The sequence below is a fragment of the Temnothorax longispinosus genome, unplaced genomic scaffold, assembly GCF_030848805.1.
Source record: "Temnothorax longispinosus isolate EJ_2023e unplaced genomic scaffold, Tlon_JGU_v1 HiC_scaffold_14, whole genome shotgun sequence".
In the NCBI taxonomy this organism is placed as follows: Eukaryota; Metazoa; Arthropoda; class Insecta; order Hymenoptera; family Formicidae; genus Temnothorax; species Temnothorax longispinosus.
The window spans coordinates 38,092-48,678 of record NW_027269925.1 but is presented as its reverse complement, the minus strand read 5'-3'; the positions used below and the strand labels follow the sequence as shown (position 1 = coordinate 48,678).

The following is a 10,587-nucleotide window of genomic DNA, read 5'->3' as shown; positions in this document are numbered from 1 at the left end:
ACCGTCTCCATGACGGTGGTCCGGGTGAGTCACTTGGAAAGCGCACCCAAATGCCTCGGCTGCTCGCCGTATTGCCTCCATTTCTTGCGGCGAGCCCCATTGGTCGGTGCTCGTCGCCGTACGCACCGCTTGGTGGGTGCGTGGTGACGCTGCGCGAGGTGCATAGAACTATCTCCCACGTGCTGATAGCCTCGACGGGTCGAGGCTGCGGCGTCCGTGAGCGCGCCGTGCGCTGTAGCTGCTCCCGCGATAGTCTTTGTAAGACTACTCGGGACTGTGCGAGAAGCTGCGCACGCACCGTCTTAGCGAGCGGCTTCAATGTCATACAACTGTACATATCAATTTTTGTAATTTCCGTATATTTAAGGGATTTAAGATACTTCTTGACACTTAAGAACGTGGTATGGAAACATAAGATACGGTATTTTGTAAACATTATCCCGCAAGTCAGTAATTTTACGTTATGGCCAAAAATTGTTCGTGTCTTAGAAACTAACGCACCATAAAATGGTGCATGTCTTGGACTCTACCATAAAGTATATATAACATGTCTTGGAATCTATTATAAAGTATATATTTTTTCCAAGCCAGTCCTGGAAACATTATTGTAACATTACTGTCCTGGAATATACCATTACGAAAGTGTCCTCGAAAACATTATTTTCCAATATCTCGATAAGTAATTGGTTAATTTAATTTTCCTTTGTAGAATAGAACCAGGGTGTTAGGGCGCATTGAAAAATATTAAAAAAATAGGATGTCCCGGAACCGACCATTTGACAAAGATATATATATATAATATATATATATAGTTAATTAATAGGCTTTATTTTTTTATTAAGTTACACAATTTTAAGTTACAGTACACATAGTTAATTATATAGGATTCTGTAAGTAAAAAAGTTTAATAATGATACATATGTAAATATATTTTTTTTCTTTCAGACACTGATTGTACTGCTCGATGGTTGTCATTACGCAATAGATTTTCTAAGGAAAGAAATAAAAATGGATTCAAGTGAAATAATTGTGTGTGCAATGTTTATAACAATCCTTGGTTTAACTTATTATGCTGCTAACGTAACATCAAAGCCGTACAGAAGAAAACGTCGTTGGGGTGTACGCCCAATAAATAGAAAAAGAGTTACCAAAGGACATTTTCATAATTTATTTTATGATATGAAGAGTGTTGACAATGAACAATTTATCAAGAGACACGGTAGTGTCTCGCGCCAAGTACACGCGGAGCGAGACCGACCGTGACTCTTTTACGCGACGCGACGGGTTGCGAGTACCCGAGATGTTGAGATCTCGATAACGAGTGAACGGATCAAGTTCTAAGTAGGCTTGATCGATAGCTTGGGGTCCAATTAGGGGGGGGTTTCTCTCATAATATTCCGCTACGTGCCCTACGAGCGGAGATATTGCGACGCAAAGTCCAAATGGGAAAATTTATTTTTAAGATACTCCTCCTAACGCCGACGTCTCAATATTATTATGATTATCAGAGAAACGTCCCTTTCACTTTTTCGACGCTGGCGGCGCAGGTATCGCCAGTTTCGATATCGCGCGCGTATTTCGAAATTAGGTCGATAGACTTATCGGTCAGGAGGAAGATTTCTATTTAGGTAAATTAGGTAATATATAATATATATTGAGTCAACGGAAAAGAAGGTTCTCTACGCTTGGCAGAAAGTGCCGCTAGGGAATTTTTAAGTCGATTCTTATGAATCAAGCTTGATATAATATATATGAAGTCAACGGAAAAGAAGGTTCTCTACGCTTGGCAGAAAGTGCCGCTAGGGAATTTTTAAGTCGATTCTTATGAATCAAGCTTGAATTCGATGTCTAGGTATCCCAGGTTGTCGATGACGAGGTCCAGATAGTGCGCTTCATAGTTTTCGGTGTCCAGGTGTAATAATACGTTGAATTCGATGTCTACGTGTCCCAGGTTGCCGATGACGAGGTCCACATAGTGCGCTCCGTAGTTTTCGGTGTCTACGTGTATTAATACCTTGAATTCGATGTCCACGTGTCCCAGGTTGCCGATGACGGGATCCAGATAGTGCGCTTCATAGTTTTCGGTGTCCATGTGTAATCGTACGTTGAATTCGATGTCTAGGTGTCCCAGGTTGCCGATGACGAGGTCCACATAGTGCGCTCCGTAGTTTTTGGTGTCTACGTGTATTAATATCTTGAATTCGATGTCCACGTGTCCCAGGTTGCCGATGACGGGATCCAGATAGTGCGCTTCATAGTTTTCGGTGTCCAGGTGTAATCGTACGTTGAATTTGATGTCTAGGTGTCCCAGGTTGCCGATGACAAGGTCCACATAGTGCGCTCTGTAGTTTTCGGTGTCTACGTGTATTAATACCTTGAATTCGATGTCCACGTGTCCCAGGTTGCCGATGACGGGATCCAGATAGTGCGTTTCATAGTTTTCGGTGTCCATGTGTAATCGTACGTTGAATTCAATGTCTAGGTGTCCCAGGTTGCCGATGACGAGGTCCACATAGTGCGCTCCGTAGTTTTCGGTGTCTACGTGTATTAATATCTTGAATTCGATGTCCACGTGTCCCAGGTTGCCGATGACGGGATCCAGATAGTGCGCTTCATAGCTTTCGGTGTCCAGGTGTAATCGTACGTTGAATTCGATGTCTAGGTGTCCCAGGTTGCCGATGACAAGGTCCACATAGTGCGCTCCGTAGTTTTCGGTGTCTACGTGTATTAATACTTTGAATTCGATGTCCACGTGTCCCAGGTTGCCGATGACGGGATCCAGATAGTGCGCTTCATAGTTTTCGGTGTCCAGGTGTAATCGTACGTTGAATTCGATGTCTACGTGTCCCAGGATGCCGATGACGAGGTCCACATAGTGCGCTCCGTAGTTTTCGGTGTCTACGTGTATTAATACCTTGAATTCGATGTCCACGTGTCCCAGGTTGCCGATGACAAGATCCAGATAGTGCGCTTCATAGTTTTCGGTGTCCAGGTGTAATCGTACGTTGAATTCGATGTTTAAGTGTCCCAGGTTGCCGATGACGAGGTCCACATAGTGCGCTCCGGTGTCGGTGTCTACGTGCATTAATATCTTGAAATTGATGTCTAGGTGTCTCAGGTTGTTGATGACGAGGTCCACATAGTGCGCTTTGTAGTTTTTGGTGTCTAGGTGTATTAATAACTTTAAATCTGAATGTAGGACACATAGATATCGAATTCGAGGTATTAATACACGTAGACACCGAAAACTACGGAGCGCACTATGTGGACCTCGTCATCGGAAACGTGGGACACCTAGACATCGAATTCAACGTATTATTATACCTGGACACCGAAAACTATAGAGCGCACTATCTGGAACCCGACATCAGCAACCTGGAACACGTGGACATCGAATTCAAGGTATTAATACACCTGGATACCGAAAACTATGAAGCGCACTATGTGAACCTCGTCATCGGCAACCTGGGACACCTAGACATCGAATTCAAGCTTGATTCATAAGAATCGACTTAAAAATTCCCTAGCGGCAGAATCAAGAGACACGGTAGTGTCTCGCGCCAAGTACACGCGGAGCGAGACCGACCGTGACTTTTTTACGCGACGCGACGGGTTGCGAGTACCCGAGATGTTGAGATCTCAATAACGAGTGAACGGATCAAGTTCTAAGTAGGCTTGATCGATAGCTTGGGGTCCAATTAGGGGGGGGGGGGTTTCTCTTATAATATCCCGCTCCGTGCCCTACGAGCGGAGATATTGCGACGCAAAGTCCAAATGTGAAAATTTTTTATTAAGATACTTCTTCTATCTACTTCTAACGCCGACGTCTTATATGACACTACAAAAAGGCGTGATATCCGTACAAAATTACCTTTTTCAAAAAAAAGGTAAAAAAATGCGCCAAGTACACGCATAGTAGTATATATGTATTATGTTGTTACCTCGAAAAAAACAAAGTGGTAGTATTATACCTCGAAATAACACCCTGTACATATTGTTTATACAATGCGTAATACTGCAAAAAGGCGTGATATCTGTACAAAATTACCTTTTTTAAAAAAAAGGTAAAGAAAGGCGCCAAGTACACGCATAGTAGTGTATATGTTGTTACCTCGAAAAAAAAAACAGTGGTAGTATTATACCTTAAAAAAATCTAAGTAACAAGTGGTAGACGAAATCTTTGTATCTTGAAAAATCTCGAAAAAACCTAAACAGTAGTATCTTCACCTCGAAAAAAAAAACAAAGTAGTAGTATTATACCTCGAAAAAACCTAAGTAACAGGTGGTGGACGTAATCTTTGTATCTCCAAAAATCTCGAAAAAACCTAAGCAGTATTATTTTTATTTCCAAAAAATTATTACTCAAGTGATACACATCACAAAATTACGTTACCTTATCAAAAAAAGAGTCGCGCTTCAAGTGATCTATTATTACAATTACAAAAAAGAAATGATATCTTTTTTTAAATTACAGCGCCAATTACAGAGAACATATATTTTTCGAGATACAAAGATTACGTCTACCACTTGTTACTTAGGTTTTTTCGAGGTATAATATTACTACTACTTTTCTTCGATTAGAATAAAAAATTGAATCATGAAGAATTACACAGAGGTAACAGTACAAAATACAAATATTTTATTAAAATATTTAAACCCAATAAGGGAATACAAGGTATTTAAATACAAAGTTTATATATGTATTTTAAAAGATTTAATCGCATCGCAAAGAATTACAGAGGTAACAGTACAAAAAATAAAAATATTTTATTAAAATACATAAATTTTTCTTGTCAAAAAACTTGGCGCTGCTAGACACATCGCCCACACCCACTCGCTCGCACATACACACCAGGCTGACCTAATTTTGAGGTCTAGCAGCGCCAAGTTTTTTGACAAGAAAAATTTATGTATTTTAATAAAATATTTTTATTTTTTGTACTGTTACCTCTGTAATTCTTTGCGATGCGATTAAATCTTTTAAAATACATATATAAACTTTGTATTTAAATACCTTGTATTCCCTTATTGGGTTTAAATATTTTAATAAAATATTTGTATTTTGTACTGTTACCTCTGTGTAATTCTTCATGATTCAATTTTTTATTCTAATCGAAGAAAAGCAGTAGTAATATTATACCTCGAAAAAACCTAAGTAACAAGTGGTAGACGTAATCTTTGTATCTCGAAAAATATATGTTCTCTGTAATTGGCGCTGTAATTTAAAAAAAGATATCATTTCTTTTTTGTAATTGTAATAATAGATCACTTGAAGCGCGACTCTTTTTTTGATAAGGTAACGTAATTTTGTGATGTGTATCACTTGAGTAATAATTTTTTGGAAATAAAAATAATACTGCTTAGGTTTTTTCGAGATTTTTGGAGATACAAAGATTACGTCCACCACCTGTTACTTAGGTTTTTTCGAGGTATAATACTACTACTTTGTTTTTTTTTTCGAGGTGAAGATACTACTGTTTAGGTTTTTTCGAGATTTTTCAAGATACAAAGATTTCGTCTACCACTTGTTACTTAGATTTTTTTAAGGTATAATACTACCACTGTTTTTTTTTTCGAGGTAACAACATATACACTACTATGCGTGTACTTGGCGCCTTTCTTTACCTTTTTTTTAAAAAAGGTAATTTTGTACAGATATCACGCCTTTTTGCAGTATTACGCATTGTATAAACAATATGTACAGGGTGTTATTTCGAGGTATAATACTACCACTTTGTTTTTTTCGAGGTAACAACATAATACATATATACTACTATGCGTGTACTTGGCGCATTTTTTTACCTTTTTTTTGAAAAAGGTAAAATATACAAGAATGTCACAAGAAAGTTTTTATGTATTATTAAATTTAATTAAACACAAATTAATTAAGCGCAGCAATCGACAAACAATAAATCCCGAACATGGACTTGTTATTACATTATTGTAAGTATACAAATATTATAAATTCTAATAAATTATTGTTTTTTATATACTGTCACTTGTTATGCATATATAATATATGTATATATTATATGGGGCATTCCATGCGAAGTGATCCAGCCCAAAAAAAATGTTTTTTTTGATTGTGCTGAAATTTGCACAATCTATTGCCCTATTGACCATAATTATCCACACCAATTTTTTAGACATTTGTCCAACGCGTTGTCTACTTACAGGGGTTTAAAGTTCCGGCGTTGAGGCCGTCATGTTAAACTTCACACATCGATAATTTGTCGTAAACATTACCGATTTTAAATAATGACCAGTGATTTTTCAAGTATTTTTTACACCCTTTCGAGATATATTATGCATTATTAATAAAAAAGGTTAATTAATTGATATTTTTCAACATTAATAATAACTTCAAATTTTTCTTTAAGATTGTCATCTTTGATTTCAATAAAAAAAATGCCAAAAAAAAGAAGAAAATGTCAACAAAAAAGTATAGGAAGTTTAAGATGGAGAAATCACTCCTTAGTAAGTTACAATTCATTCTGTGTGCGAACTCATGATCCATGCCGCCGGCGGGGCCCGCCGCGGCGGCGCGGGCGGCACGGATCATGAGTTCGCACACAGAATGAATTGTAACTTACTAAGGAGTGATTTCTCCATCTTGAACTTCCTATACTTTTTTGTTGACATTTTCTTCTTTTTTTTGGCATTTTTTTTATTGAAATCAAAGATGCCGATCTTAAAGAAAAATTTGAATTTATTATTAATGTTAAAAAATATCAATTAATTAACCTTTTTTATTAATAATGCATAATATATCTCGAAAGGGTGTAAAAAATACTTGAAAAATCACTGGTCATTATTTAAAATCGGTAATGTTTACGACAAATTATCGATGTGTGAAGTTTAACGTGACGGCCTCAACGCCGAAATTTTAAACCCCTGTAAGTAGACAACGCGTTGAACAAATGTCTAAAAAATTGGTGTGGATAATTATGGTCAATAGGGCAATAGATTGTGCAAATTTCCGCACAATAAAAAAAAACATTTTTTTTAGGCTGGATCACTTCGCATGGAATGCCCCATATATGGTATTATACATATATATAATTTTACATAAATTACTATTTTAGTTACCTAGCACATGGCTGCAATATGCAGGTAGTAGCGTGGGCGTTTTTGATAAGAAAGACAACTGTACATGTAATTGTTTGTGAAACTTGTGCAGCTATCTGGGAAGTTCTCTCTCCAATTTATTTAAAAGTACCAACAATTGAAGACTGGCAAAACAAGAGTAAAAGATTTTATGAAGAATGGAACTTTCTTAACTGTTGTGGTGCTATAGACGGGAAGCACATAACTATTCAAGCTCCAAATAAATCTGGAAGTTCCTATTTTAATTACAAAAAAAGTTTTAGCATCATATTGATGGCTGTTTGTGACACTGATTACGTATTTACACTTGTGGACATTGGATCCTATGGTTCACAAAGCGATGGAGGTGTTTTCAAAGACTTAGCCTTTGGGCGAGCGCTGGACTCTGGTATAATAAAATTACCAGCCGATTCAGTATTGCAGAATACAAACATTATGTTTCCACATTACTTTGTTGGAGATGAAGCTTTCTCGTTGAAACCTTACATTCTGAGACCGTACCCTGGAAAGTATTTAGACGTTCATAAAAGAGTTTATAATTACCGATTGTCAAGAGCACGGCGAACGATTGAAAATGCTTTCGGTATTCTATCATCAAGATGGCGAATATTGCGAAATAATATTATTGCTGATGTGGAAAATGTGGAGAAAATTGCTGCAGCAACTGTGTGTTTACACAATTTTTTACGTATATCTGAAGAAAGAGTTCCTGCTTATGAAAGAGTGTATTGTCCATCCTTTTTTGTTGATAATGTTCAGCCTGATGGAAGCATTACACCAGACACGTTTAGAAATGATCACGTAGATAGTTTTGAAAGAATAGGACGTTTAGGATCAAATAATGCTTCCAGAAACGTGATGGAACTTCGGGATAGTATGGCTAACTATCTTTCTAATGAAGGAGCAGTTCATTGGCAATGGGATTATATTTTTAGAGGATATATGCCAAAATAAATATTTTCAGGTTTTTTAAACATAAAACAAAATTTTTAATATAAAATGTTTTTTTATACCATGTATCCGAATAGTAAACTTAAATGTATTATTTTTGTGTTTGTTTGTATAAAAATACCATAAAATAAAAAATCTCAAAGAAATTGATCGTACATGAACTTTTAGTATTTGATCAAATAACGTGTATTCAAAATTAAACTTCTTTATTACTTGTATATCTGTAATTTCTAGACCTTTGAATGTAGAAAAACATTAGAAATTATAAACAAACTGTTCACAACTAAACTTGGATTTAATCTGTTTAAAATTTGAAAATGTAAAAAAAAATTTAATTTGTATACTTTGAAATTACTTGCATAATGTCAATTTTACATGAAATTAAATCTTTTTTATTGAGAGTCTTTAAATCTCCATACAAGGAGTCACAAAAATATTTTAAGGACTCATTTTCTGCATGTACGGTATTTTTCTTAGTAACATAATTTTTAAAAACATCAACAGCATTACCTAACTGTTCTTCAACAGGCGAAAATTTTCTTTTTAGACTAAATCTATTTGGTGTAGATGTATTGTGTGTTGTAGGTTTTTCTGGCGTAGATGGCCTCGGTATTGCAATCTCTTTAAATGTAGATACGTTAAGTGTTGTGGGTCTTTCTGTAACTAATGTATTTTTGCTTAAAATATCTGAGATTGAGAAAGATTCTTCCAAGTTAGATAAAGATTCGTTTGGTACATCGGTATAAGTATCTGCAAAATGGTTACAATATTAATATAGTTATTTATAAAAAGCAATATTCGTTCAACAACTTTAAAATCATATAAATTCACATTAGAAAATATAAAAAGTTCAATTTAGTCAATTTACCTGATTCATTTAAATACTCGTAATTGGTACAATCGTCATTTTAGGTCATGCTTTGTGAATTTTCTTCATAAGTATCAACAGCCTGTGTTTCCGAAGAGTTTGATTCCTCTTCTATTTTAATATTACCAAATGTTCGTCGTTTCTTCACCACAGGATGTAAAAATGTTAAATACTTCATTAATGGCCATTCTGTTTGCTTAGCTGCTCCTGAAGGTATCTTTTTATTTCTTTCCTTAGAAAATCTATTGCGTAATGACAACCATCGAGCAGTACAATCAGCGACTAAAAGAAAAAATATATATATTTACATATGTATCATTATTAAATCTAACTTTTTTACTTACAGAATCCTATATATAATTAACTATGTGTATATATATAATGTGTATTATACTTGCCAGGTATTTTTAATTCTCCGCTTATAAATAGCCACGCATTCTCCACAGCTATTCGGTCCTTATAGTTAACATTTTTCTTATCATGTAACTGTGGAAATCTTTCGACCAAGGTAATTAATTGAATGTCTTTATTTATTATCTCTATATTTTTTATTTGTACCTGAAAGATGAACGTAATTATATAAAATTTTCTTTCATTTTAGTTGCGTTCCAATATTTACTACTAGTACTAAAAATAAAATATTGTTTGTATATACATATGTGAAGTAAACTATAGACTCTGATAATAGCGCAGGTGTACGGGTTTTCTCACTAATTTTAATGAAATTTATATTCAACCAACGTATTTCGCCTGAAAACAAAGGTTTAAAAAGAAAAAAGTATCGCTCGTGGCTTTAAAAGAAGAAATTAACCGCTAAAGTTGGCGTGATTGAAGGTTATGAATCCTGTCATACCTATGATACGTTGCGCTTGCTCGTTTGCTAGCTTGCCTGTTTTTATATTGATCCTTTAACAAGGGATCGATTGTATATTCCTGAAGAATGATTGTAATTTCTTGATTAAAAATGCGAAAAGTGAGCAGCACTGTTTCTACTGACCCTTCCGATAGTCGCTCACATAGCACGGAATCACACGTCATCCCACGATACGTGTCTGATCGTTTGTCGTATTCAATGAAAGTTGAAATTGAGTTAACTTTACAGTTATGGCATAAATCACAAGTTTTCAAGACTTTAATATAAAAATATCAAAATCCAGTGTTAAATTTTATCTTTTCCGGCACACGTTAACAGTTACGACCTCTATAAATCAGAATAAAAGTTGAATCATATTATATTTATGGCATAAATTACCAGTTACTGAAACTCAGTATAAACTAAAGCATTGAAATCGCAATGTTGAACTTTATCGATTCCGGCAAAAATTAACGGTTACGGCCTCTATAAATCAGCCTTTACGCATATGCACGCTTCTTATTGCTTACGCGGTTAAGGTCTATCCAGACAAACTTGCATAGGTGCATAACCATATGCATAAAGAAACGGATTGGTCTATTTCCTTATGCACATGCATATGGACCAATCAGTTCTCTTATGCTTATGTTTATGCGCTATGCAAGTTTGTCTGGATTAACCTTTACGCGGAAAATACCTGCCATGGGACTCCAGCCTTAGGCTGAAGTCACATGGCATGTATTTTCCGCGTTACGCGTAACCGCGTAACCAATTAGAAGCGTTTTGCATTTTCGGTTACGCATATTCG

At 35.7% G+C, this 10,587-nt stretch overlaps 1 protein-coding gene and 1 long non-coding RNA gene across 2 annotated transcripts; one reads left to right on the top strand and one right to left on the bottom strand.

The window, feature by feature from the left end:
* The first annotated feature begins 5,488 nt into the window (after nucleotides 1-5,488).
* On the top strand, nucleotides 5,489-8,107 carry LOC139823578 (uncharacterized). Its single transcript, XM_071796110.1, has 2 exons — nucleotides 5,489-5,943; nucleotides 7,086-8,107. Exons 1-2 carry the CDS (start codon nucleotides 5,834-5,836, stop codon nucleotides 8,059-8,061), a joined length of 1,086 nt encoding a protein of 361 aa, XP_071652211.1. The 5' UTR covers nucleotides 5,489-5,833; the 3' UTR covers nucleotides 8,062-8,107.
* Nucleotides 8,108-8,287: 180 nt separating this feature from the next.
* Nucleotides 8,288-10,335, bottom strand: LOC139823586 (uncharacterized). The gene is made up of 3 exons (XR_011734824.1): nucleotides 9,325-10,335; nucleotides 8,927-9,208; nucleotides 8,288-8,808 (listed from the first exon to the last, which is right to left on the bottom strand). It is a non-coding gene; the product is annotated as an uncharacterized lncRNA (long non-coding RNA).
* Between the last annotated feature and the right edge of the window lie 252 nt (nucleotides 10,336-10,587).